This window comes from Pelodiscus sinensis, chromosome 30 (genome assembly GCF_052426305.1).
Source record: "Pelodiscus sinensis isolate ZL-2025 chromosome 30, ASM5242630v1, whole genome shotgun sequence".
NCBI lineage: Eukaryota > Metazoa > Chordata > Testudines > Trionychidae > Pelodiscus > Pelodiscus sinensis.
Window position 1 is genome coordinate 1,894,516 of NC_143081.1, and position 27,027 is coordinate 1,921,542.

Consider the following 27,027-nt stretch of genomic DNA (forward strand, 5'->3'; position numbering starts at 1 on the left):
ATCCGTCCTGTCCCAGTTCTGCTCCTGATGCCCCTTTGTGACATAGTGGGGGGGGGGAACTTGCTGGTTTCTATGGGTCTGTGGTAACCCTCACTGGCTGCCGCCGGTACCACAGCCCAGAAGGACAGGGATGGGTCATTATGCAAAGGGATCTCTCAACCGGTCCGACCAGCTAACCCCCATGGAGAGGAATAAAGGAAGGTGGGAGGCTGTCCTGGTGGGGGGGTGGGGGGGGCAGGGCTGGAGGAGAGTTAGTTAGTTTCTGTCTGGGAGCATGGAGGAAGCAGCCTCAGCAACAGGCTGGGGGGTTTAGAAGCTGGACCCCCCCATATCAAGGGGGGCTGAGGCATCCTAGGCCTGCCCTGTAACCTGATGACATCTGTGCTGTGCTGTATCCTGGAGAAGCAATAAACCACCTCTGTTCTACTGGCTGGCGGAGTCATTTCGGGGGTGCAGGAGACGGGGGACCCCCAATGCGCTGTCACACCCTTGTCCCTACTGAAAAAGGCAGATCGTCTCTGCGACTCCTGCCCTTGTCTCTGAATTGCTCCTTGGCACAGTCTGGGTCCCACCCATCCTGCCGTTTCCTGCCTGCGTGGGGTGGGGAGTGGCTGACTGAGGGTTAGCAGGAGGGAGGGCAGTTCTCTGAGGTGTAGGGAGCAGGCTGTGGGGTGGGGGTAGGTTGCAGAGACTGAGGGAGCTGGAATTTGTCCCGCCACATGGAGGGCGGGTCCATCTTAGAGAGAGAAAGTCCGGGAGCTGGAGGAGTTTAGCATAATAGTAAGATGGTTCCAGGGAGACTTGACCCCAGTCGAGCAGCTCCCATCTGGGGAGCAGAACCTGCACAACCAACGGCTCAATTGCACAAAGACCAGACACCCCCGAACAACTGGGCACTGGAGCCAGACACACTCCGGATGGAAACTTGGGGCAGAATTTCAGTGTGGGGAAACTAACCCCTGGGGCTGTGGGAGATTCTCCAGCGCTCTCGATTTCTGAATGAACCGGAATGTGTTTCTCAGGGATCCTCTCTAGAGGGACCAGTTCAGGGACTTCCCAGGTACTAGGTGACTCCATGAGCACAATGGGTCCTTCTGGCCTTGCGACCAGAATGAGAAGGGTCTGTGCTTCATTTGCCGTGGTGTGTGGGGGTAGGAGCAGAGCAGTGAGGTGAGGCTGGTTTGTGTTCACGTCTGTCCACATCTGATCTTTTGCACCTTTTCCCTTCTCCTCATCCCATCCTGGCCTCTCCTTCCCCGCTAACCCCCTGTCTCTGTTGTAGATCCCCCAGGAGCCCCCACTCTCTCCCTGGAGCCTGGCTACCGAGTCTATCTCCCAGGGGACCAGGTGACCCTCACGTGTGTAGCTCCTCGGGACACTTGGGCTTCAGGATACAGATTCTACTTTCAAAACCAATGGCAGGAGCTCAGCACGGTGCAGCATTTCAATGCAGGAGCCCAGCTGTTGCTCAGGGCTGAGAAGGGAAGGGCTGGGTCCTACATCTGTGCATACTAGAGATGGGAATCCAATCGCGAGATCTCCTCCACAAACAGCAGCTCCGTCTCTATCACACTGAGAGGAGAGCCCCTGTTTTCCTGCTGTTGGTTGGGAGGTGTCTTTGGGAAACCAAAACCCACCCCAGCACCTCAGCTGCACCCCCCGTTTCACTCCCTGCATCTCACACAGTCCGCGGTGGTTCCCTCCTGGCCCTGCATTGGTGTGAGGGGGGAACATCAGAGACCCTGGTTCCCTCCAGCTCTGCATTCCAGCCCTTCTCCTCCCAAAGGCCCTCAGCTCCTCACGCTGGGTCACCTGTACAGGGCTTAGTGCATCCACCCTGGCACCCTCCAATGGCGCAGCTGCTGAGGTTTGCAGGGACCAGAGCTGTGCAGAGGGGCTGGGCTGCAAGGGGAAAAGGGGGGGCTGGGAGAACCTCTGAGTGGGACCGGCTGAGGGCCGGGCTGGTAGAGTTTATGCAAGTGGGAGCTGCTTCCTTAGAGTTCTCTGCTTCCTCCCTTCCCCCATTCCAGATCACCCGTCTGCTCCCAAACTCACTCTGAGCCCACAACACCGCATCCTCCTACGTGGGGAATCTGTGACCTTGACGTGCTCTGCTCCCCGCAATGCCACTGTGTCCGGCATCCGGTTCTTCAGGGATGGTCAGGGAATCAGCTCTGGAGAGCTCCAGCGGGCTCAGAACAGTGTGAACGCCTCCATTCAGCTGTCGAGTGTGTCTGAGTCTCATGCTGGCGAGTACAGATGTGATTACTGGGAGATGGAGTTGGAGCGAGAGATCCCATCGGAGAGGAGCAAAAACATCACTATAAAAGTGATTGGTGAGTCCCCTGGGTGCTGCTGTTTGCTGCCCAGTGGCCGGGTCTCTCTGCCTCATAGACCAGCTGTGGCACAGCCCAGTTTCCCAGGTCTAGGTCAGGTCACTGTGTGTTTCAATCCCCGTCTGGTCAGTGTCACTCCCTGGGTCTGTGGTTCCTATTGATCCTTTTGGGGGCCCATCGGGGCTCCCCTCCAGCATCTACATTTGACAATTTGGGGACATTTTGTTAAACCAACCCAAATCTGCCCCATCTCTGGTCTCTCTCAGGCCATGGGGGGTTGGGAAGCTCAACTGCAGGGAGAAGTTCCCAGCCAATCAGCAAGAGGGCAGCACTGGGGTTAGATCCTTTCTTTGCCTCCAGCCCTAACACTGAATCTATCCTCACCAGGAGATGGAGCATTTAATGGCATCTTACCCATTCCCCCTGCCACTCGCAGTATGACAGAGAGGAGCCGTCCCCTGTTTCCTACTGGGCCACGTGGTCATGGAGCAGGGTTGGGGCACAGTGAGGTGCAGGGATGCAGGGAATGTCCCATGAAAAAGTCTCCACCCCCCTCTAATTCCTAAGATGAAGGTGACCTGGTCACATCTGCCCCTCCCCCACCACATCCATCCTGAGATCCCAGCTGGATGTAACCCTCTGACACTCCCTCCCACCCCCGGTGTCCTGATCTCCCATCATACTTCCTCCCGCAGCTTTCCTCCCTCATACACCAGCTGCCCCAGAGGTCACAACTCGGCAGAATCCAATTCAACATGGTGGATGGATGGAGCATCTCTGAGGAGAGCTCATTTGGTGTCTGATTCACTCACCTCCTTGAGGGCTCCTCTGTCCTACACCTGCCCCACTAGTCAGGGCATCCAAGCAGGGAGTAGCCAGCCCCTCTCGACCAGCCTCGCACAGATCTAAGTACCTAGAATGGTTTCTAGCTGGGCCACCCAGCTGCCAGCCCGTCTGGGGATCCACAGGTGCTCTGAGCCCTCCCTGTGTGCAGAGGGCTCCATGGATATTGGGGGGGATGGGGGCAGTGGCAGTGGAGGTGTGAGAGAAAAGGAGTCACATCTTGGTGTCCTTGGCCACCCTCTGACCCGACATCCCAGCCTGAAAGCAGCAACCCGCACCCCTAGCTCGGCTCTCGCTCATTTTGGTGGGCAGCCCCTCGGCATCATGAATTGAAGGAAGAGGCTCATAGAGAGAACCCAACTCAGCTGTAAATACACTGAATTCTGGGCACCATCCCCTCTTCCTCCTGCCCCTACTGACCCCTCTCCTTTGCTGCTCCCCACAGATCCCCCTCCCCAGCCGGTGCTGAGCGTGGATCCCCCATCTGGAGTACTGAGCGAAAGGCTCCCCCTGCTCTTCACCTGCACGGTCCCCGGGAGTGCGAGAGATTGGAGGTTCCACTTCTACAAGAATGGAGACAAATTTGACCCTGGGGACATGGGGTCTGAGCGCAGCACCTCGGAGCCCACCAACAGCTTCAGGAACATCTCTGTGCTCAGCATCACACGGGCTGGTCCCAACAACACTGGGGAATTCACCTGCGGGTATGAACAGAAGGTCGGCAAGAGGTGGATCCTGTCCCTCAGGAGCCAGGCTGTGACAGTGACTTTGTCAGGTGAGACGTGTCTAATGTCTTCCTCCAGCTCTTTTGGGGCTTCTCACCACCCGGTCCTGCTGGGCCAGCTCCCCGTTCCCCCCCCCAGGCAAGGCTCCGGGCTGAGATCCCCCCCCCCCGAGAAGCAGGACAGACACTGAACCTCTTCAAGTCAAGGAAAATCCTGTTTAAAGCCTGGTTTCCTGGGGTAGCACTCCCCAGATGGGATCAGAACCCCACATGAATTATTCTGGGTGAGCCCCCTTTAGCAACGTGCACACCAATTTCTCCCACGTGTAACAATTACACTGCTCTTGATAGAAAATGAAAGTGATTATATTAAGTGGAAACAGTAGCATTGAAGTGGTAATGAGTGAGAACAGGCAGAGCAAAGTAGATTACAAACTGAATATAACTGAAAATATTATGCTAACTCTACAACTAAAATCTCGGTACAAACTTATCACAAACTCACCGTAAAACTGTTTGGGTATGTCTACACTAGCTCGTTAGTTCGAGCGAGGTAGGCAAATGAGGGCAACCGGAGTTGAATGAGGAGTAATGGTGGTTCGAATTAGAATCTTTAATTCGAACTACCTGCTCCGTGCCGTGTGTAGCCATGGGCACGGAGTTCAGACTAAGGGGGATTTAAAAATGGCAGCGCCCGGGAACATGGAAATGAAGCCCGGGATATTTAAATCCCGGGCTTCATTTGCAACTCCGGTTGCCCTCATTTGCCTACCTAGCTTGAACTAATGAGCTAGTATAGACATACCCTTCCTTTTCCAGCCAATCCTTGAAACTAGGGTCTCCCTCTCCTTGGGGTCTTTGCTTCATTGTCTTGGGTGTGCCACACTAGCCAGACACAGAAAAGACCTGCTAATTTTCTCTTGTTTTGAAGCTGCCACTTTGGGCAGGAATTGTGTTTCAACATTCCATCCTTCCATTGGTTGCTCAGCTCCTACTAGATGGGATGGACACATAACTCCCTCAGACCAGCTACTTATAAGAGTTAGAGGACAAAGGGGATCAATTACAGTGGGTCATCTAGACACGGAGGGTAACACACTGGGTGATTTTCCCTTGCACATTTAAAACTGTAAAGCAGTCCACACTCCACATGTCTAACGTTACACACAAGGGTGATACATGCACCAAAATAACATAAACAGGCTCAGCAGATTAAGACATGAAGATTGATCGGTCACGTCAGGCAATTTGTCCAAAGTATGTTTGAGTTACATATATTTGTGTTCCTACATCCATTCCACAAATTGGGGGTGGGGGGCGGAGGGGTGGGGGTGGAGGGTCCATCACACTCTTAAGGGTGTGAGTGGACTTAGCCCCTCAGTGCCCATTTTGGAGATGGGGAATGGAGGAAAAGAGGAGAAAAATTTGCACAGGTGACGTGTGGTTTGTCAGGGAATTGAAACCCCACAGCCATTGTCTAAAACCAGCCCCATAACCCCTTCGGATTGAGGACCAGTCTGGTACAGATGGAATGTTCCATAGTCAATGTAGGGAGGGGTTGTCACAGCAACTTTGATCCCATGGTGGATTCTTCTGAGGGACTCTGACCTTTTCTGAAGGCTGCCGGGCTGGTCTCATTTGCCTTTTTCCTTTGCACCATGTACAGCCTCACCCAGTGTCCGTGATATTCTGCTGGGAACTGGTGGCGTCTTGCTCCTGATCGCAGCCCTGGCTGCTCTGCTCTGCTACTGCCACAGGAAGAAGAGAGGTGGGTGAAAGGAGGCGAGAGGCTGGGATCTACCACCTGCGCCTCAGATCTGGTCTGAGCAGAACTATTCAGTAGTAATCAGGGTAAAGAGTTTAAAATATTCACAACCACAAAGGATCCTACCGTGGTGCAGTGTGGAAACCAAATCGATCTCTATATTTCACAAATGTCTGTCTATCTGTGAGTGTTTTTGCTCAACAGTAAAAGCCAGGACCTCCTAACTTCATATGCAGCTTCCTCCTCTGCTAACTGAAAGCAGGGTCAGGTTGTAGCTGTGCCAGGAACAAAAGGAAGTGCTGGGAATGGGGAAATATGTATTTAAACAAAGTGACTGTGGGCACGAAGCTGAGTTTGCGTCGTTGGCTCAAGGTCATGTCCTGTAGCTGGGTGATTTGCCCAGTAACATTTGTCACTACAGGGCACAGCAGTGATGGAACCTGACCAGGAATCCTGTTTTATGTTCACAGCCCTTCCACTTCATAATCATTGTCTGATGTTTCCCTGACCCGTTACCAGTTCACCAGGATCCCCACAGCCCAGAGATAGGGGAGAGAGAGATCCTACCCTGGCGTGCTGGGCACCACCAATTGCAGATCTTACTCTGAAACCAAGGATCTGCTCTCCAACTTGCTCCTGGTCACAAGAGAGTGACTGGCGGATGCTCAAAGCAGAGACAGAGACTCTCCCCTATCCCTCCCTCACAATACCCTGGGCAGCCCAGCTCAAACAGCGGATCCTAAGCAGAGGCCCTGCCCCTGAGGGGAACATGTGGGTACAGGGCAGGGTGGGGTTCAGGAGGGGGCAGAGTGTTTCTCCTAAAGAACTTTCCATCCCGCTCTTGTTCCTGAGATTACTTTGACCTTTTATCATCTGCCCCTCGACTCCCAAGGCCTTCCAGACTGGAGACCCAGGGTGAGTAGAACCATCTTGGACCACTAAGGATGGAGCATTGGCAGCGCAGAAGGGGAAACAAAGCAAGTGATGTTCTGTAGTCCTTGTCCACCTGTGACTCCCGCAACTCAGCCCCACGTTGTGCAGGAAGGAAGACGTTCCTAGTCCAGCTCCTGCTCATTTCTGTGAGCAGCCTCTGGGGATCCTGCAATGAAACCAGAGGCTCTGGAGAGAGAGCAATGTTCAGCTGTGAATGAAACGAATTCTGGGCTCCACTTTCTCTCCTCTGATAGTCCTGCTGACCCCTCCCCTTTCCTGCTCCCCACAGATCCCCCTCCCCAGGCAGAGCTGAGTGTGGATCCTCCATCTGGAGTGGTGAGTGAAGGGTTCCCCCTGAACATCACCTGCACGGCCCCTGGGGACGCCCGTGAGCGGAGGTTTCACTTCTACAAGGACGGAGTCGAGCTCATTCCTGGGGATTTGGGGTCTGAGATCAGCACCATGGAGCCCGGCACCAGCTCTGTGAAGGGCTCTGTGCTCAGCATCCCACGGGCCGATCCCAGCATCACCGGGAATTACACCTGTGGGTACGAGGAGAACGTGTCTGGGAGGTGGATCCCGTCCCCCAGGAGCTGGGCTGTGAAAATTACTGGGAATGTCATGATGTCTGGTGAGTTGTCTCCCCAAAGTTCCCTTCCCCAACCATTTCCCCAGTGCTCTGGCGGGAGAAGCAGGAACACAGCGCAGGTCACAGCGGTATTATAGGTCAGGCAGGCAGGAGAGGGACAGACACAGACAGGAAGGATCAGGGGTCAGTGTCCACCTGTCAGACGGGGAAGGGCTGGGGGTGGGTCAGCAGTGGAGGGGGACACAAAGCAAGTGATGTCCTCTTGCTTTTGTCCACCTTTAACCCCTGTGTCTTGGCCCCACATTGTGCGGGAAGGAAGCCATCCCTAGACCGGTTTCTGCTCATTTCTGTGAGCAGCCCCTGGGGATCCTGCAGTGAAACCAGAGGCTCTGGAGAGAGAACAAAGTGCAACTGTAAATTAACCGAATTCTTAGCTCCACTTTCTCCCCTCCTGGAGCCCTGCTGACCTCTCCCTTTTCCCGTAGTGACAGATGGCAGAACAAGGAGCAATGGTCTCAAGTTGTGGTGGGAGAGGTCCAGGTTGGATATTAGGAAAAACTATTTCCCTAGGAGGGTAGTGAAGCACTGGGATGGGTTCCCTAGGGAAGTGGTGGAGTCTCCATCCCTAGAGGTGTTTAAGTCTCGGCTTGACAAAGCAGGGGGCTGGACTTGATGACCTTCTGAGGTCTCTTCCAGTTCTATCATTCTATGATTCTATGCTCCCCACAGATCCCCTTCCCCAGCCAGAGCTGAGTGTGGATCCCCCGTCTGGAGCAGTGAGCGAAGGGTTTCCCCTGAACATCACCTGCACAGCCCCCGGGGATGCCCGTGAGCGGAGGTTTCACTTCTACAAGGACGGAGTTGAGCTTGTTCCTGGGGATTTGGGGTCTGAGATCAGCACCATGGAGCCCAGTAACAGCTCTATGAAGGTCTCTGTGCTCAGCATCCCACGGGCTGATCCCAGCATCACCGGTGAATTCGCCTGCGGGTATGAGGAGAACGTGGCTGGGAGGTGGATCCCGTCCCCTAGGAGCCGGGCTGGGAATGTTACTGGGAACATCACGACGTCAAGTGAGTCAGTTGCTGTCTGCTAACATCTCCCCCAAGGTCCCCTTCCCAAACCTCCACACTTACCCCCTGCTGTGGCTGGACAAGTAAGGACAGGGCAGGTCACAGCGGTGTTACAGGACAGGCAGGGAGGAGAGGACAGACACACAGACAGGAAGGATCAGGGGGGAGCATCCACCTGTTAGACAGGGAAGGGCTGGGGGTGGGTTTCATGAAGGCTCCTGAGATTTAGGTGAGTTTGTCATAAATCCTAGAGGCAGAAAAATCTTTGGTACAGTGGGCAGGATGCCCAGTGAGATTGACCAATGACATTAACCGGCTGGTTCCATTCATGATTCTCTGGTCTCTGCAGCTCACGGCTTCCGCTGGGTCCGGGAGGTGGCTGTGGGCGGCTCCTTCTTCCTCATCAACGGCCTCATCTTCCTCATCTCCTACCGCTGCTTCTAGAGCCAGATAACAGGCTTGTTCTGCCTAGGGGCCCGTCATCCCGTGTCCTGGATTCTCCCTACAAGGTGGCCCGTTTGCTTCAATTGCCAGAGGGGGAAGTTCTGGTAGAAAATCAAAGAGTGAGACCTTTGAAAAACGTGCAGGATCTGAAAGGACTTTGGGCACCATGAATATTTCAGCCCCCAACCAAACAGCCACTTGTTCATAGCTGCATAACTCCTGTGCGCAGAGATTGCTTCTTTGGTGTGAAGAATTCACCCCCACATGCACAACAACCCGAGGAGCAATCTGGGTTGTGTTTGAAATTTAACGAACATTTTCTTTTTCCAACACCTCACCATCAATGTCAGTACTGAGACAATTAACAGTGGAACATAATAGCAGTCTGAGAGGTAGGGCAGCAGCCCGTTAAAATGTTATACCGGCAACCCTGGGTAACCGAAAAGATCCCAAGGTCAGTTTTGGGAGTGGGCTCACTTTCCATATTTCCGTCTCCACAGACTCTTGGGGAGCAATTTATTAATGATGTCTCCTGTTAATGAATGAGGCTGAGCCATACTAGTGAGAAATTGCAGCTATTGATCTGTAATGAAAAACGACCTTTTTCATTGTTGCAAAAGCTGTGCTAATACTCTCTGGGCTTGTCTACAGAGCAGGGAAAATGCCGGATTGAGCTATGCCACAGGTGTGAAAAGAGGCAAAGTGGAACCAAGTGCCACAGGTGACTTGTGGTTTATCTGGCTGTGGGGGTCAACCCCCCGTGTCAAACACCAGCCCCCTCACCACTGGGCCATTCTTCCTCATTTTAGAAAGATCATCAGGCTGGTACAGACCAAATGTGCAATGGCCACTACAGAGAGGGTCTGTCACAGCAAGAAGAAGAAGAAACTGAATTGTTTCAGCTGTTTGAACTCAAAAGGGCCAGCGACTGCACTGAAACCAAAGATCCCCATGAGCCGTCTCCTGACATTGCCCAGAGAGACCCTGTGAATAGACAGGTCCCTGCAGCTCTGTCGCTCTTTGGATTTAGATGGGAACTCTTTGGTTTGTGTTGCTTTCTTGGCTCTAACCTGCAGGGAATGCTAATTCCCTTTTCCTAGTAAATAAACATTGAGAGAGGGAAAAAGATGAATTGATCCAGGCAGAAATAGCCATCTAGAAAAGTAGTATGTAGGGCTACAAATGCACTGGACCTGAAAGTTAGAGATATGTGCGTAGATCGGGAGTGATTAATTAGACACAATTAGGCGTAGACATGACTGCACCTTGGAAGCACGGATATGTGAGTAGATAGGGAATATTTAATTGGACATTATCAGGTAATTTTCTTTGTTTTGTACTTTGGTTAAATTCTTCTGTGCTTGGGTCGTGTGCCCTCCTCCTTCACTGTAACTAAAGCTGACTCCCAGGGAAGCAATTCTCTGTGCTTTAATTCACTCTTTTCTCAGTTGCTCTGTAACGCCTGGCAACCCAATATGCTTCCCCAAGGAGATATTTTTGTTTTATTAATAAAATCCCCCTTTTTAAGGCTATGATGTGATTTGCGTGTCCTGGCAGGTAATAGGAGGGCTGTGTGCGCCTGCCCAAAACTGGGAGGTCAGCTAGCAGTGATTATAAGGTTTTTTAAAGCTCCCTTATGGGAAGAGTTAATACTCATGCTTTGCTGATAACACTCCTGCTAACACAGCAAAGAATGAGGTTCGATTTTTTTGCAAGAGGTGACTCATCAGCTCTGTAGCTGCCATGCTCCTTCCTAGTCAGTCCTTACCTGTTCTGTATTTGTGCAGGTAATTATTCCTTCCTAACTGTAGTGTTTTGCATTTGACCTTGTTGAATTTCATCCTGTTTCTTTCAGCTAATTTCCTCCATTTGTCAAAATGGAAGAAATTCCCCTCGGGGAGAAATTCCCAAGCAAATCTTGCGGTGGCCCAGGGAAGTTTTTAAGCAGAAGTCACTTGAGCCAGGGTATTTGTAAAGTCTCTTGGGGGTTCTCGGCTACTGCACTCAAAGTGCCAAACTGGGGAGCAGCCTTGATCCCATCCGTGGGGCCAATTAACCTGGGGTAGGGGACTGGTCTCTTGGCCTGGAAGCCACCCGAATGTGATGGGATGTTTGGTCTCTGTGACCAGCTCTCTGCAGCACTGTCATTACAAAGACTCCCTTCCCTGCATGGCACCCCACAAACATTCATTTAAAACACCCCCCAAGGACCAGGGGCTGGATACAGTGTCTGCTCTATGAATGAGTGAGATCTCCAGCTGGTATCAACAGGCAGTGGCCTCACTGGCATCAATGGGTCAGGCCCAGCTGGGGTCAGTGGGTGTCACATTACTGAATTTGAGTGAGGCAGCCAGATCACTGCTGCAGCCATGGGGGGGGGGGGGGTTGTTGGCCCCAAAAGTAGCATAAAGGGAGCCATGCGAGATGTCCAATAGAAGCTTACTGTGTGCTAATTTTATATATGCTATTCATGTAAATGCATAATGTCTGCGTGTGAAGTTGTGAGCATGTACTTTGTGTGGATACCAAATGTTTCTCTGGGTGTGGTTGAACTGTGGGCCAAGCAGCTCAGCCTATGGACATGCTGATGAGCGAAGCTCTGGAACAGTAGCCCTCCATAGGCCAAGGACACACCTCAGGAATGGTGACTCATCCCTAGGGGCTACCAGCAGGGAACACAGGGATAGGCCACGGGCCAGGTGACCTGCTGCGGCCAAGGAGAGACCAGGAAGGAAGGATAAATAGGCCATGTGGCCATCTCCATTTTGTACTCAGCTCAGCACTTCATCCCAGAGGCAGCAGTGCAGGGATCGAAGAGCCGGAAAGACCTGTGGACCCATCCTGATCCTAGGATGTGCAACAAGGACTTTTAAGCCAGCAGCTGTAACATCTCTGCTAGAGCCTGCGTCGAGGACTGGGAGATTCGATGCATGTAACGTACTATCCTTTAACAACCTTAGTCTCATGCTTTTCTTTATTGTAGTAATAAATCTTTAGATCATAGATTTTGAAGGATTGGCTCAGCGTGATTTGTGGGTAAGATCCAGAGAGTAAATTAGCCGGGATCTGTGGCTGGTTTCTTGGGACCGGACAGAACTTGTTCGGGGTAGGTGGGATTGGGTTCTAAGACCCCTCACCTGTATATGAGGCCCGGGGCCATCTGGGGCACGGATATTGCTGGGGTGTCGGAGGGGTTTTGCTCGTGAGGCTTCAGGCAGGCTGCTGAAGTGCTCTGTGGGACTGGTTGTGGCCTAGTTGGGAAGGCCTCCAGTCTGCGGGCTGGAGAGAGTGGCTGAGTGGACGCCCTCAGCTGTGCCCAGACCTGGCCTGGTCTGTCACAGTGGGCCATAGCTCAACTGGGGTCAATGGGGCCAGACCCCCTGTGGGAGTAACTCCTGGGAGGTTCCTTTACACCAGCCCCTCTCCCTGGCACTGCATTGACTGTCAAAATTGAGACCAAACTTGTGAGAAGATGGGAAAGTCAGCCCTTCCTTACCTTGCAACACTGCTGCCTGGCCAGCCACCAAGGAGAGCAGGGGATTTCTTCTGCCTCTTGCTGAGGGGAGGGGCCTGTTCCCCTCCCTGTACCCCAATGAGGCTAGTGACTCAGCCAAGAACTCAGCTCCCAGCCCAGAGCGGCTGGCTCAGCATGGTGCTAACTCGCTTCCTGCCCCTGCTGGGTTAGGGACCTCTCTTTGCTCCCCATCCCTCCACTGCCTCTACCCACAGCCCATCCCTGGAGCTCTCACCCCTTCTGTGCTCTTCCAGCCTTTCTGCAGGTTCTCCCCAGGCTGGTGTCACCCTCAAGCAATGAGGTTTTTTGTCCCAGCTGAGATGCCCCCGGTGGGGAGGAGGCATCTTCGCACACCCTGAAACTTGGCATTATAAGGGAGAGGGGATGTCTGGGGTTCCCGTGTTCTCACCCAGGGTGGGTCAGGCCACCCCTTAACAGGCGTCCTATGGAACTTGCTGCAGGAGTAGCAGGGTGGAGCTATGTCTGTGGGGGAAGAATCGACCCTGGCTGAAGGCTCCTTTGTGGATCCCTTTGGAGAGTTGCACCTTAGGCCGTAGAGGAGAAGAAGAGCATAACTCATCTGAACGTCTTCGTACTGGACGAGTTCCTGCACCTCCCCCCGCAAGGTGTAAGTTCTTGCTCTGTCCCCGCCCCTCACTGGCAGTCCCCGGAAATGCTCAGTTCCCTTCTGCACACCCTGTGCACTGCAAATCAGCGTGTCTCCAGCCCGAGATGAACGGTGACCACGTCTGAGGCTGGGATTTCTTCTGCTCAGCCGAGCACCCAGCTCCCAGCCCAGAGCCACCGGCTCTGCATGGAGCTAACTCTGCTCCTGTCTCTGCTGGGTAAGTGCCCCCCTCGGCCCCCAGCCTTTCTGTTTGTGCCCCTCCCTGCCCCACATCTTCCCCATGCATCCTCAGATCTCTCACCCCCTCTCTGCTCTTCTCTTCCAGCCTCTCTCCAGAGTCTCCCCAGGCCGGTGTCCGCCGCAGGTAACGAGGTCTCCTGGCCTCATTGAGATGATGTCAGTGGGTGGGGGAGGGGAGAGGGATCCTGGCAGTGGGGCTGGGGTCCTGCTCCTCTCACACCATAAAATTTGGAAGTGTAAGTGGGGAATCATCCCCTGGTGCCCCCATGTCATCCCCTGACAGCTTCGGGAGGGCGGGGGTGGGGGGAAGTGGTGGAAGATCGACCCCATCTGTAGCCTGCTGGGAGGGTTGCTTTGGTGGGTCCCTGATCAGGCCCTGGGGAGAAGCTGCCCCATCTACATGGGCATTACTCCTGGGCAGCCCCAGCAGAGAGAGCCAGGGAGATCAAGCTTCCCCCTCCCCATGGCACTGAATGCCCCTGGGCAGGTTCCATCGCTGGGGGTGGGGAGCTCTCTCTGCCCCAGCTCTGGGCTCCCACTGAGGCCAGCAGTAAAAGCAGGTCCTGCAGAAACCACAGAGGAAACGTGACAGGTGGAAAAACTCCCCCCTCCCGTCCCCACATCCGCCTGAACTTCCTCATTTCTGTTCAGTGCCTGCAGGGCAGAGCTGATAGTCACATTGTGGGTTCCCTCTCCTCTTCAGCAAGTTCAACAATTTTCAATAACATTCTTCCCCCTCTTTTGCACCTCACTTTCCCTAGAAGAGGGAGTGTTGGGATCTTGGGGTCCCAGGTGGACAAAGGGTCCTTCCACCCTCAGAATGAGCTGACCCACTGCCTCTTCATGGAGCGAGGGGGTATCTGGGGGTTCAGAGGCACAGGGAGGCTCCTTCGTGTCCCAGCTCCGCTCCTGGTGCCCCTTGTCCCCAGCGAGAAAGGCAGATCCTCTCCCAAGCTTTCTGTGAATTGCCCCTTGGCACAGTCTGGGTCCTCCCCCACCATCTCCTGCCTGCATGGGAGGGGGAGCATCAGAGTGAGGTTAGTGGAGGATTTGGGGTACAGGCAGCAGGCCGTGGGATAGGCAACAGGCCCTTGGGATACAGTTATTCTTCTCTCCAAGCTGGGATTTCATCCCCAGAGAGGGCCAGTGAATGGCTGATGCTACAGCTTGTGCCTGGTAACATCTGACTCCCAGTTCTAGACCCCTCCAGAGATTCCTCAGAGTGCCCCAGGGCAGGGCCCATGGGTGTGGGGCTGTGTGGAGGGCATTGTCTTTATGCCTTTGCTCTTGGCTCCCACTGAGGGCTCAGCGCCAGGGCCACAGACACCTCGTTTCCAGACCCTCCTACAGCCCTGCCCCTCTCCCTGAGCTGGCTCATCCAGGTACCACCCTGTGACTGTTGGAGAGCCGTGTGATAGAGGGTCTTGGTGAGACATGAGTCTGGGATGCAGAGTCACATTGGGGGAAACATCTTCCCACCTGCTGTCCCACCCGGCAGCAGCTACTCCGATGTCAGGAACTTAGAACTGGGGCCAGTCACACACCTGCTAGTACTGGACAGCCCCATCAAGATGGGAGACCCAGTGTGCAGGGAGTCCCTGTGTCCCCATCACTGTGACAGGGGAGTGCTGGTGCATCTGTGCTATGGAGACACATTCCCTGTAGGGAATCCAGGATCTGCAGCCCATGGGATGAATGTTGCACAGACAGAGGAGGGCTGGACACATGCCCTGGTACAAAGATGCGTGCGCGCGCACACACACATACACACACACACACACACACACACCCTGCCGTGGAAAAGATGAGAGAGGGAAAGATGTGTATGAGGATAGGTGGGGGGCAGTGAGGTGAGGCTGGTTTGTATTCACGTCTCTCCAGGGCTGATCTCTTGCCCCTTCTCCTTATCCCATCCTGGCCTCTCCCTACCCACTGGCTCCCTGTCTCTGTTCCAGGTCCCCTGTCGGCCCCCACACTCTCCCTGGAGCCAAGATACCAGGTCTATCTCCCAGGGGAGCAGGTGAACCTCACGTGTGCAGCTCCTCAGAATGGATCGGTTTCAGGATACAGATTCTGCTTTCAAAATGAACAGCAGAAGCCCAGCACAGTCCCACTCCCTAATGCAGGAGCCCGGCTGGAGCTCACAGCTGAGAAGGAAAGTGCTGAGAAGTTTACCTGTGCATACTGGAGACGGGAATCCAATCAAGAGATCTCCTCTGAGAACAGCAGCTCCATCTCTATCGCAGTGAGAGGTGAGCCCCTGTTTTCCTGCTGTTGGGTGGGAGGTGTCATTGGGAATCCAAAACCCGCCCCAGCACCTCAGATGCACCCCCTGTCTGCCCAGCCTCGCTCCCTGCATCTCACATGCTCCATAGTGGGACTAGGACTCCCAGATTTTCAGCACAGACTGGGCACTGACTGGGACTGCTGTGGGGTGTCGTAACTCGGCGTTCTCTACCTCGGTACCTTCAGTGTTCTGAACTGTCAATGTCAGCGTCATCTGGTCCGGATCATCCTGGTGTGCTCTTAAAAGGCCTTCTACTCCGTCAGTGATGCTAAACTTTCAGCTGCACGTTTAACAATCGGTACTCCCTTCATCTAGTGTGTTAGACGCCGTGCACTTGAGTCAACACAGGAAATCTCTGAGAGGCCCTGGAAATGACAGATGCAGGCAAGGTTTGAAATCAATTGAGCAGGTTTAGTGTCTAATGCGAAGCTCTACCAGTTGGTAACAGAGATCAGTACAACGTTACACCACTGGGCACTATTGCCCGCGCTGACGAGGTACCAACACTGGGCAGGCCTATTGATATCAACAGCAGTCAGTCAGAGTTAAGCTACTGCGCATTCTGTAAGTTTAGGCAATGACACCTGCCGTTCTGGCGCCTAGAGCACCCCTGCCAAGGTCGGCCACAGAGCACCCTTTGCGGTGTCCTTTTATAGACAGGTCCAAACATCTCACATCACTTCTTTACGTACTAGGTTGCCACCCTCTGTTGCCTAGTTACCACCCCTCACCTTATGCAAGGGGGGCCCTTCTATTTGCCATCCTGTCAGTTCTGACCTGGTCCTGAACCTAGGTCAGTATGTGCCTAACTCCTAGGGAGTTCCTGTACCAGGACACTCCTTCAGATGTGCTGTTACTCCCTTTTGGCTTACAGTGTGTACTTGGTGCTTCCCTGTGTCCTTCCATGCGTCACTGTACCCAATTACTATTATCAGTAGAGCCTGTTTCTTGGCTCCTGTGTCCCTGAACCAAAGTCTTGCTCACTAGATTGCAGGGTTCTTGCTGTTTTCATGCTACAGGCCTCTATTTAGGCCTGCTGACTCCATGTTAATGACCCTCAACTTACCACACGGGGAAGCTCACAGCATGAGGGTCCAGTCTGAGCATGCTGGCTATCAGAAAATGGATTAGGTCTCAATCGAGTTACCCTGGCCAATAACATGTCAGGATGCCCCATTCCTCATGTCGTTGGGAGGGGCAGGAGCTGCCCTGGCATGCTCAGGTGAAAGCCCAAGCAGACACAGAGTCTTTTCTCCAGTCAGGGAAGGAATCCCCAGAGAGGTCCCTGGTGCCAGTGTATTGACTGGCTGTTGCTCACAGCTGAGACAGGGACCCCCATTTGCCCCCTGTGGTTCCCTGGGCAGCCCAGCCCAGCCAGCAGATCCCTCACAGGCCCTGTCCCTGGGGGGTAACATGTGGGACAGGGCAGGGTGGGGCTCAGTGAGGAAAAGGGGTGCAGGGCCTTTGCCATGGAAACTCCACCCCCTGTAATCCCTGAGATGAATTTGGCCTGGTAACATCTAACCCATGTACTCCAGAGATTTCTGCCAGGGGGGCCCCTTCCTCTGTATCTAACCCTGACCCCTGGTTTCCAGACCCTCCTGCAGCCCTGTTCCTCTCCCTGAGTCTGGCTCATCCCAGTACCTCCCCAGGGACCTGTTACCATTGGAGAGTTGTGTGATGGAGGGGCCAGGTGAGACCTGAGATTATGGTGCAGGGCCAGATGGGGGGGGGCAGTCAGTGAGATTTCAGGATGCATTTATTGCTCTACTCCATTCATATAGTAATGGCTCCCTGAATCCCTTGTCCTTCAATGAAATATCACCCGTTGTCTTTTCCAGACCCCCTAGCAGTCCCCACCCTCTCCCTGAGCCTTGCACGCCAGAAGTCCCACTCTCAGGAGCCTGTTCAGCTCACGTGTTCAGCAGCCAGTGATGAAGATGCAATTACAAACTATCAATTCTCCAAGGATGAGGGGAGCATCGTCCCACCTGCTGTCCCATCCGGCAGCAGCTACGCTGATGTCAGGAACTTAGAACAGCAGCCAGCGTGCTCTGGGTCGTACACCTGCTGGTACTGGACAGGCACGACTGGACAGGAGATCCAGTCTGCAAAGAGTCCCCCAGTCTCCATCACTGTGATAGGTGAGTGCTGGGCTACCCCAGATTTCCCTGGTGTGTCCGTGCTATGGAGACACTTTCCCTGTGGGGACCTAGGACCTACAGCTCACGGGATGAATCTTGTGCAGAAAGAACAGGGCTGGTCACCTCCTCTTCTGCAAACATACACACACACACACACACACACACACACACACACACGCACACACTAACACAACTCTCTGCTTTATGACTGTGATGGGATGAGTTGTTCTGCTTTGGCATATAAGGGGTTAAAAGACACACACACACACACACACACACACACACACACACACACACACACACACACACACACACACACACCCATAAGGGGAGAGGGCTGGGGCAGGGAGCCAATCAAAAGCAGGCTAAAGTCAGACAGTCAGAGCCCTGCTGGGCAGTATAAAAAGACAGCAGGACATGACACACTTGACTGTGTCCCTCTGCCGACAGAGGGATGTAAATCAAGCACTTTGAAAGTACAAATGACCCCAGGATTTAAATAAAAAAGATTAGGAGTACAGGATCTTTCAAAAAAGCTTCCCGCTGTCTGCAGAACCACAGCTACCTTACTTTCACTTTCAAAAGGGCGCTTGTTCGGCACAGGGCCTGAATGTGAGTATGCAAATGAAGCCTGGGATATTTCAATGCCAGGATCATTGGCACTTTCGAAGTGCTTGTTTTGCATCCCCCTCTCAGAGGGATGCAGCCTGGAGGTAGCCTCAGACTCTTTCAGGCTCTCAAGGAGGAGGGATGAAGCTGGCTGCTGGTAGTGGTACCTTGGACAGCACCATGCTGGGGGCAGGGAGGGGGAGCCGGGGAGCAGCGGTACCTTGGACAGCGCCGTGCTGGGGGCAGGAAGGGGGAGCCAGAGAGCAGCAGTACCTTGGACAGTGCCATGCTGGGGGCAGGGAGGGGGGCCGGGGAGCAGTGGTACCTTGGACAACACTATTCTGGAGGCAGAGAGGGGGAGCTGGGGAGGAGCAGTACCTTGGACAGCACCATGCTGGGGGCAGGGAGGGGGAGCCGGGGAGCAGCGGTACCTTGGACAGTGCCATGCTGGGGGCAGGGAGGGGGGGCCAGGGAGCAACGGTACCTAGGACAGCGCCATGCTGGGGGCAGGCAGGGGGAGCCAGGGAGCAGTGGTACCTTGGACAGCGCTGTGCTGGGGGCAGGCAGGGGGAGCCAGGGAGCAGCGGTACCTTGGACAGCGCCATGCTGGGGGCAGGGAACGGGAGCCGGGGAGCAGCGGTACCTTGGACAGCGCTGTGCTAGGCGTAGCCCAGGGGGAGCAGGGCGGGCTCTGGGCTGACCCACTCCCATGCTGGAGGCCCATGAGGAGATACTAGGGCTCAAGGGGGCATCTACGGCAGGAATGGGCAGCAGGGCCCCCTGCTAATTATCAGTGGCCAGTGGCATTTGCATTGAGGGGAGGGGCTCCATGCAGAGCTGCTGTGGGTCGCTGAGGCCAGGTGGGCTTAGGGGTGATTGGGCTCCCCGGGAGGGGAGAACCCCAGAGTGTAGGTGCTGTGAGGGGAATGGGCACCATCATCCCATTGACTAAAGCAGGTCTCAGTGCAGCCACCCTTGCAGCCTCCAATGATGCAGCTACTGACCTTTGGAAGAGCTGTGCAGAGCGGCTGGGCTGAAAGGAGCAAAGTGGGGGGCTGGGAGTGGCTCTGGATGGCACTGACTGATGGGAGCAGAGGCATTACTGTTTTCATGGGTGGGGCACTGCTGGTAAAGAGAATTCTCTCCTTCCTCCCTCCCACTGTTCCAGCCTGGCCGCCTGCCCCTCAACTCGATGTGACCCCACGACAAGACATCTTCCTACATGATGATTCTGTGACCCTGACATGCTCAGCTCCCCGCACTGCCAACGTGTCCAAGATCCGGTTCTTCAGGGATGACCAGAGAATTGACTCTGGAGAGTCCCATCAGCCTCAGTACGACACCAGATCGCTTCTGCTCAGTGTGTCTGAATCACATGCCGGCGTGTACAGCTGTGAGTACTGGCAGACAGAGTCGGGGCGAGAGATCCCATCGGAGAGGAGCCAAAACATCCCCATAAAAGTGACTGGTGAGTCCCCCTGGCTGCTCTTCTTTGCTGTCCCGGGGCCGGGTCTCTCTGCCTCGTAGACCAGCTGTGACACAGCCCAGTTTTTCAGGTCTAGGTTAGGACAGTGTGAGTTTCAATCCCCATCTCTGGTCAGTGTCACTCTCTGGGTCTCTGCTTTCTATTGATCCTTTTGGGGGTTCAACAGGGTTCCCATCCAGCAGCTACATATGGTAATTTGGGGACATTCTGTGAAACCAAACCCAAATATGCCCCATCTCTGATCTTTCTCAGGTCATGAGGGTGAGGGGGAGGTTGAGCACCCCAACTGTGAGGAGAGGATCCCACCTGATCAGCGAGAGAGCAGCTCCGTGATTAGATCATTTCACTGTCTCCAGCCCTGCCACTTCATATATGATCATTGGGGCTTTGTCTACATTGCAGGGTTTTTGCACAAGAAGCTTTTTGCAGAAGAGATCTTCTTGCGCAAAAGCGCGCCCACACCTCAAAAGTGCATCACAAAAGCCGGAATGCATGGACCCTAATGCACAAGTAATCTCTGATGGTCATTCACAGAATGGCCATCAGAGCATCTGTGCTTTTTGTGCAAGGCTCTTTTTGCACCAGAAATCCCTGCGGAGCATCCACACACGCCTTTCTGTGCAAGAACTCTTGAGCAAAAAGGCGTTATTCCTAGCGGGGAGAGGAATAACGCTACTGGCCAAAATCCTCTGCCATGTCAATTTACTGTATTTTTTGGTGTGCAAAAACACGTTTGAGATGTGGACTCTCTGTGGGATTTTGTGCAATCCTGGCTGGTTTTGCTCAATATCCCTGTAATGTGGACATAGGGCAGGAGATGAAGCAGTTAAGGGCATCTTCCCTGTTCCCCCTGCCACCCGCAGCATGACAGAAAGGGACAGTCCCTCTGTCCTACTGTGCAACGTGGGCACGGGTCAGGGTTGGGACTCAGTGAGGTGCAGGGATGCAGGGAATGTCCCATGGCAAAGGCTCCATCCCCCTCTAATTCCTAAGATGAATTTAACCTGGTAACATTTGCCCCTCCCCCACCACATCTATCCTGAAATCCCTGCTGGATGTGACCCACCTTATGTCTTCCAGTCCCTCTGATGCTCCCTCCCACCCCCAGCATCCTGATCTCCCCAGAGCTTTCCTCCCTCACATGTTGGCTGCTCCGGGGGTCACAATGCGGCAGGATCCAATTCAACATGGTAGATGGAGGGAGCATCCCAGAGGAGGGCTCATTCCGGATCCGATTCACTCACCTCCTCGAGGGGGTGGCTTTGTGTCCTACACCTGTCCCACTAGTCAGGACATCCAAACAGAGACTAGCCAGCCCCTTTCCACCAGCCTCACACAGGTCTAGGTACCCAACTTGGCTTCCCAGCTGCCAGCCCGTCTGGGCCTCACCAGATGCTCTGAGCCCCCGCTGTGTGCAGAGGGATCCATGGATATTGGGGTGGGGGGACTGGGTCAGCAGCAGTGGAGGAGTGAAAGAAAAGGAGTCACATCCCGGTGTCCTTGGCCACCCTCTGACTCAGCATCCCAGCCTGAAAGCAGCAACCCGCACCCCTAGCTCGGCTCTTGCTCATTTTGGTGGGGAGCTCCTCGGCATCACAAATGGAAGAAAGAGGCTCATAGAGAGAACTCAACTCTGCTCTAAATAAACTGAATTCTGGCACCATCTCAACTTCCTCCTTCCCCTTCTGACCCCTCCCCTTTGCTGCTCCCCACAGATCCCCCTCCCCAGCCAGTGCTGAGCATGGATCCCCCGTCTGGAGTACTGAGCGAAAGGCTCCCCCTGCTCCTCACCTGCGTGGCCCCGGGAAGTGAGAGAGAGCGGAGGTTCCACTTCTACAGGAATGGAACCAAATTTGACCCTGGGAACATGGGGTCTGAGCGCAGCATCTTGGATCCCACCAACAGCTCTATGAACATCTCTGTGCTCAGCATCACACAGGCTGGTCCTAACAACACCGGAGAATTCACCTGCGGGTATGAGCAGAAGGTCGGCAATAGGTGGATCCCGTCCCCCCAGAGCCGGACAGTGACGGTGACTTTGACAGGTGAGACGTGCCTAATGTCTTACTCCAGCTCTTTTGGGGCTTCTCATCACCAGGTCCTGCTGAGCCAGCTCCCTGGTCCCCTGCAGCCAAGGCCCCAGGCTGAGATCCCTTTCCTGCCCCCCCCCCCCCCGTGAGAAGCAGGAGAGACACTGAACCTCTTCAAGTCCAAGAAAAATCTAGTTTAAGGATGAGTTTCCTGGGGTACCGCTCTGCAAATGGGATCAGAACCCCACATGAATTCTTTGGGTGAGCCCCCTTTAGCAATTGCTCCCCCGCATACGAATTATTTAACTGGGCTTGATAGAAAGTGAAAGTGATTTTATTAAGTGCAAACGGTAGCACTGACGTAGTAATGAGTGAGAACAGGCTGAGCAAAGTAGATTACCAACTGAAAAGAACCAAAAGTGCTTCACTAAGTCTAACTCAAAACTCCAGTCATCTGAAGAAGTGGGCTGTGCCATCTACCATCTACTTGGTTTGTTAGTCTATAAAGTGCTACCAGACCATTTCTTCTTTTTTAAGTTGATCCTGTACAGACTAACTCAGCTACCCCCTGAACCTACGGAAACCTCAGTACGAACTTTTCACAAACTCACCCTAAAACGGTTCCTTTTCCAGCCAATCCTTGAAACCAGGGTCTCCCTCTCCCTGGGGTATATGCTTCCTTCCCCGGGTGTGCCACACTGGCTAGTCCCCGCTGGTTTCCCCTTGTTTCAAAGATGCCACTTTGGGCGGGAATTCTGTTTCCACCCTTCCATTGCTTGCTCAGCTCCTACCGGGTGGGGTGGACACATGACCCCCTCAGACCAACCACTGCTAAGACTTAGAGGACAAAGGGGATTGTTTACAGTGGATCATCTAGACATTGAGGGTAACGCCCTTGGTGGCTTTCCTTTGCACATGTAAAACCATAAGGCAGTCCACACTCCATATGCCTAACGCTACACACAAGGGTGATACATGCACCAAAAGAAGATCAAGAGACCCAGCAGATGAGAACATGAAGATAGATCGGTCACATGGGACGATTTGTCCAAAGCATCTTCGAGTTACGCCGATTTGTGTTCTTAAATCCATTCCACAAAGCATGGGGGGAGGGGGGGTCTGTCACATTCACAAAGGTGTGAATGGAGTTAGCCCCTCACTGCCCATTTTGGAGCTGGGGAATGGAGGCTGAGAGGAGACAAGTCCCATAAGTGACGTGTGGTGAGTCGGGAATTGAAAACCCCGCCTCCAATGTCAAACACCAGCCCCATAACCACTGGGCCTCCCTTTCTCACTTCGGAGCGAGGATCAGGCTGGTACAGATGGAATGTTCCATAGTCAACGTAGAGAGTGGTTGTCACCGCAACTTTGTTCCCGTGGTGGATTCCTCTGTGGGGCTCAGACCTTTTCTGAAGGCTGCCGGGCTGTTCTCATTTGCCTTTTTCCTTTGCACCATGAACAGCCTCACCCAGTGCCCGTGATATTCTGCTAGGAATTGGTGGCGTCTTGCTCCTGATCGCAGCCCTCGTTGCTCTGCTCTGCTACTGCCGCAGGAAGAAGAGAGGTGGGTGAAAGGAGACGAGAAGCTGGGATCTACCACCTGTGCCTGAGATCTGGTCTGGTCAGAACTATTCAGTGGTGATCAGGGTAAAGAGTTTAAAGTATTCACAACCACAAAGGCACCTCCCACAGTGCAGTGTGGAAACCAAATCGATCCCTGTATTTCACAAACGTCTTTCAGTCTGTCTGTCAGTCTTTGTTCAAGAATACCAGGACCTCCAAACTTCCCATGCAGCTGCCTCTTCTCCTAACTGAAAGCTTAGGTCAGGGTGTGGCTGTGCCAGGAACAAAGGGTAGTGCTGGGAATGAGAAAATTGTGACAGACCACAGCCGGCAAACTGCAAATCTCTCATAGAAGGCAGCCATATTGGGAGGTGGGTTAATGCTTTCTTGTTTCCAAAATAGCCTCTCCTGAATGCAGCCCAGCAGCCAGGGTAGAAAATAGAGGCCTAATTAGGAGGCAGCTTGCAGCTGGGGTTAATTAAGCACCTGCTGACAATTAAGCCCTCCGGGTTGCTATCAAAGAATTCCTCCCATGCAGCAGGGCGGCAGTTTTTGGAAGGTGCTCAAGTAACTGCCAAGAAGAGCAGAACACCCCCGGCAGCTACCAAGGGACATTGTTACAGAATTTAAACAGAGGGACTGTGGGCATGAAGCTGAGTTTGTGTTGTTTCCTCAAGGTCATGCCCTGTAGCTGGTTGTTTCCTCAGGGTATGTCCCCACCTCAGCTCCCTTCTTCTGTGGTTCTGCACTAGTTCCAAAGACTCTAACAAGCACTGATGGAGCTGAGCCTAGAGAACACACCAGGAACTTGGATCCAGGCCATGACAGCAAGGGATCAAAGGTCACGGGCGCTGGAGAAAAGCAGATGGAGCAGGTAACACGACTGCATTGAAAGGCTAAGTAAAAGAGCCAGCAGAATCCAACCTCTATGAATCTATGCCTTAATCTTTTGCCCAGGCCTTAAATATTGCTGCCTCTCTGGGCTCTAGCTGTCAGGAAATAGCTGCTAGGAGATACTGCACAGAGTTTGTTCATGCAGAAGGAACAGCAGGAAATTGGCCTTCCCTTCCCCCAAACCGCAACAGAATCACAGACACGTAGAGTTGAGAGGGGATCTCAGGAGGTCATCTGTTCTGCCCCCTGTGCTACAGTAGTGTTACTTCAACCTGGACCAGCCCGATGGGTATTTGGTCTTTGACAGAGATTTCCCTATGTCTCCACGTCGCCTGTTTCAGAGCTTAACTGCCCTTAGAGGCAGAACATTTCTCATAACATCTCATCTAAATCTCTCTTGCCACAGACTACACCCATTCTGACTTAACTTCAGCGGACATAGAGAAAATTTATCTTCATTCTCTATAACATTGGCTTAGCAGGTGGCTATCATGTCCCCCGTGAGCCGTGTTTTCTCCATACTAAACATGCTCTGCTGTGGACTCTCCCCAATTTGTCCCCAAGTTCCTAAGTATGGGATGTGTAGAACTGGACACACCACTCCAGCTGCAGCCTCCCCTGTGCAGGTCTCTTGCTGTTTGTACAACCAAGAATGTCAGTAGCCTCTTTCGCACCCGCAGCATCCCTGCACCCTTCACCATTTCTCTTTCCTCCCCCAACAGGGCTCAGAAGTCACGTACACGCTCTTAGTTCTCCCCAACTCAGTGTCCCACACGACCCAGTCAACAAACATATCCAAGCCTTTTGAAGATGAACATGTGCTGTACAGCGAGGTGGTGGGAACTTGCACCGAGAAAGCAGCTAAATAAGAGAGGAATCGCTCTCTCCATTTCTCCGTATCCTCTCCCTCACTTCAAGCATTTACATCCTGAACCCTATATACCGCAACAGCCCTTGGACGGCATGTAGCAAAGGACTCACCCAAGTCACCACTATCGGAATATTTAGCCAACCAGCATCTTGGCAGGTATCATGAAAAAACTGGCCACCCCCAGTAATGAATTTCACTGTATGATGTGTGTATGGGTTGTGTCAAAATGGTTACCCATGAAGCTGGAAAGACGTTATGAAGGTATTTGAAAGACTAGCCAACCGCAAACGCACGAATGTGGATTTATGAGTTTATGTGGCTCAAGTGAACTTGCAGCTAAAGAACATCACCTTTAACAACAAAAGAGGGACTGAGCACACTGGTTGCTCCCCCAGGTAACAATTACGTACGCTGGGTTTGACAGACAATAAAAATGGTTTTTGTCAAGTACAAGCAGTGGGACTGAAGTGGTAAGAAGTGAGATCAGGCAGAGCAAAGTAGGTTACAAATCAAAAGAAAGAAAATTGCTTGGCTAATTCAACTCTGAAACCTCAGCAGAAACTTTTTCAAACTCACCCTCAAACGTCTTTTCCAGATGCTCCTTCAAACCAAGGTTGTCTTCTTTCCTTGGTGTCTTCTGCAACCTTCCTTGAGGTGGAGCCCAGCCCAAAGACGAAGCCCCCTGCTTTCCTGTTCTTTTTGAAAGAATTGAGGACACTCCCAACCAACCACTGCTCTGATGAAAGGACCGAAGAGATTGTTTAACAGTTGCTCATCAAGACGTTGAGGGTAACACCCTTGACACCCCTTATTCACACATTTGAAGCCCACAAAACATTCCCCACTCCATACGTGTCATTTTACATGCAAAGATGATATGGACATCAAAGTAAGAAAAACTGAACCAGCGGATCATGACCTGAAGGTTGATGGGTTACATGAAATAATTTCCTCAAATCACCTTTGAGTTACATAAATTCATGTCCATGGGGAAGTGTGTGTCTGTCTCACATTTCTCTCAAGACAAGGCAGGACACAGGGTGAACTGGAGCCCAGAGGGCAGTTGGACCTGCATTGCACCTTGTTTTTTGTCTTCCATGTTCTGCAAGTGGCCTCCAGGGTGCGTTCTAAAGAGCTACAGGACAACAGTGGAAGTCCGACACCCTTCCTCTCTGAGATATTCCTTTGCCTGAAGGGTCCCGATGGAGCATTGCGGCTGCTCCTCCAGTGTCTTCTTTCCAGGCAGCCATCGTAGTGTCTGGGAACCAACACTCCCAGCTTCTACACATGGTCCTGGGAGTAGCATGGACTCGAACAGCTTGGGGCAGTGCGGCATGATCCAGTGAGGGCTGGCTGCCACTAGCTATGTCTCTCCTACCCCACCTTTTCAGGGGTCCGAGAGCCAAGTCTCCCCCCCCCCCCACTTAACCCAGGGCCTGGCAAAGTCTGTGACTTCACCAGTGCGTTTCTCCAGCATGACCACGTCCCCGTGTGTCTCTTGGCCCCTGTGTTGGTTTTACTTTCGCTTTCCCATCGTCACGCTCAGACAGAACGTGAACCTGCACTGCTGGGCCCAGTGTTCGTGGGATAAATGTTCCAGTCCCTGCAGGGTCTGATCCCTCACCTCCGGTCCACTTGATCCCGGTGTGTCTGAGAAACTCCTCCCTCACCTTGTCTGTCACTGAGAGCCCTTGAATTTCATGTGGGATCTGCAGCCTTGAGCAAAATGTTTATTTCCACCCATTGACAACCGAATTTCCCAGAGAAAGCTCACTGTTCAGAGCCAGGCTGTGATCCCACCTTCACATCCACTCAGTCTCCCTGCTAGCAGGGATTTCCAAGCGGAGAGGTTCTCTCTTGTTTTGGAGCTGTTCTGGCTCTTCTCGCTTGTAAGCAGCACACAGAACGTCCCTTATAGGAAACTCAGTGCTCTCAGTTCTGCTTTCCGAGTTCCCGGCAGGTCGGAAGGGCATTTTCAAATGTGAGCTCCCTTCACAGAGCGGTTGCCCTCTTTACACATCAGCCTTAACACCTCCCGTGAGTCTATCTCTGGCCA

General features: G+C 53.2%; 2 protein-coding genes across 3 annotated transcripts; both read left to right on the plus strand.

The window, feature by feature from the left end:
• Positions 1 to 1,084: 1,084 nt before the first annotated feature.
• Positions 1,085 to 8,705, plus strand: LOC142821384 (Fc receptor-like protein 5). The gene is made up of 6 exons (XM_089774165.1): positions 1,085 to 1,151; positions 2,031 to 2,336; positions 3,625 to 3,954; positions 6,891 to 7,232; positions 7,920 to 8,261; positions 8,611 to 8,705. The coding sequence occupies exons 1-6, from the start codon at positions 1,085 to 1,087 to the stop codon at positions 8,703 to 8,705; spliced, it is 1,482 nt and encodes a 493-aa protein (XP_089630291.1).
• Positions 8,706 to 12,882: 4,177 nt separating this feature from the next.
• LOC142821383 (Fc receptor-like protein 5) lies at positions 12,883 to 27,004 on the plus strand. Of its 2 annotated transcripts, XM_089774273.1 has the most exons (9): positions 12,897 to 13,064; positions 13,173 to 13,211; positions 15,043 to 15,339; positions 17,216 to 17,518; positions 19,296 to 19,595; positions 21,329 to 21,658; positions 23,106 to 23,207; positions 23,959 to 24,080; positions 24,823 to 27,004. In XM_089774273.1, exons 1-9 carry the CDS (start codon positions 13,034 to 13,036, stop codon positions 24,967 to 24,969), a joined length of 1,671 nt encoding a protein of 556 aa, XP_089630399.1. In that variant the 5' UTR covers positions 12,897 to 13,033; the 3' UTR covers positions 24,970 to 27,004. The 2 variants fall into 2 exon arrangements, 1 of the variants encoding a protein (XP_089630399.1); XR_016348078.1 differs by lacking the exon at positions 24,823 to 27,004 and having other exon boundaries at positions 12,883 to 13,064; positions 23,106 to 23,290.
• Positions 27,005 to 27,027: the final 23 nt, after the last annotated feature.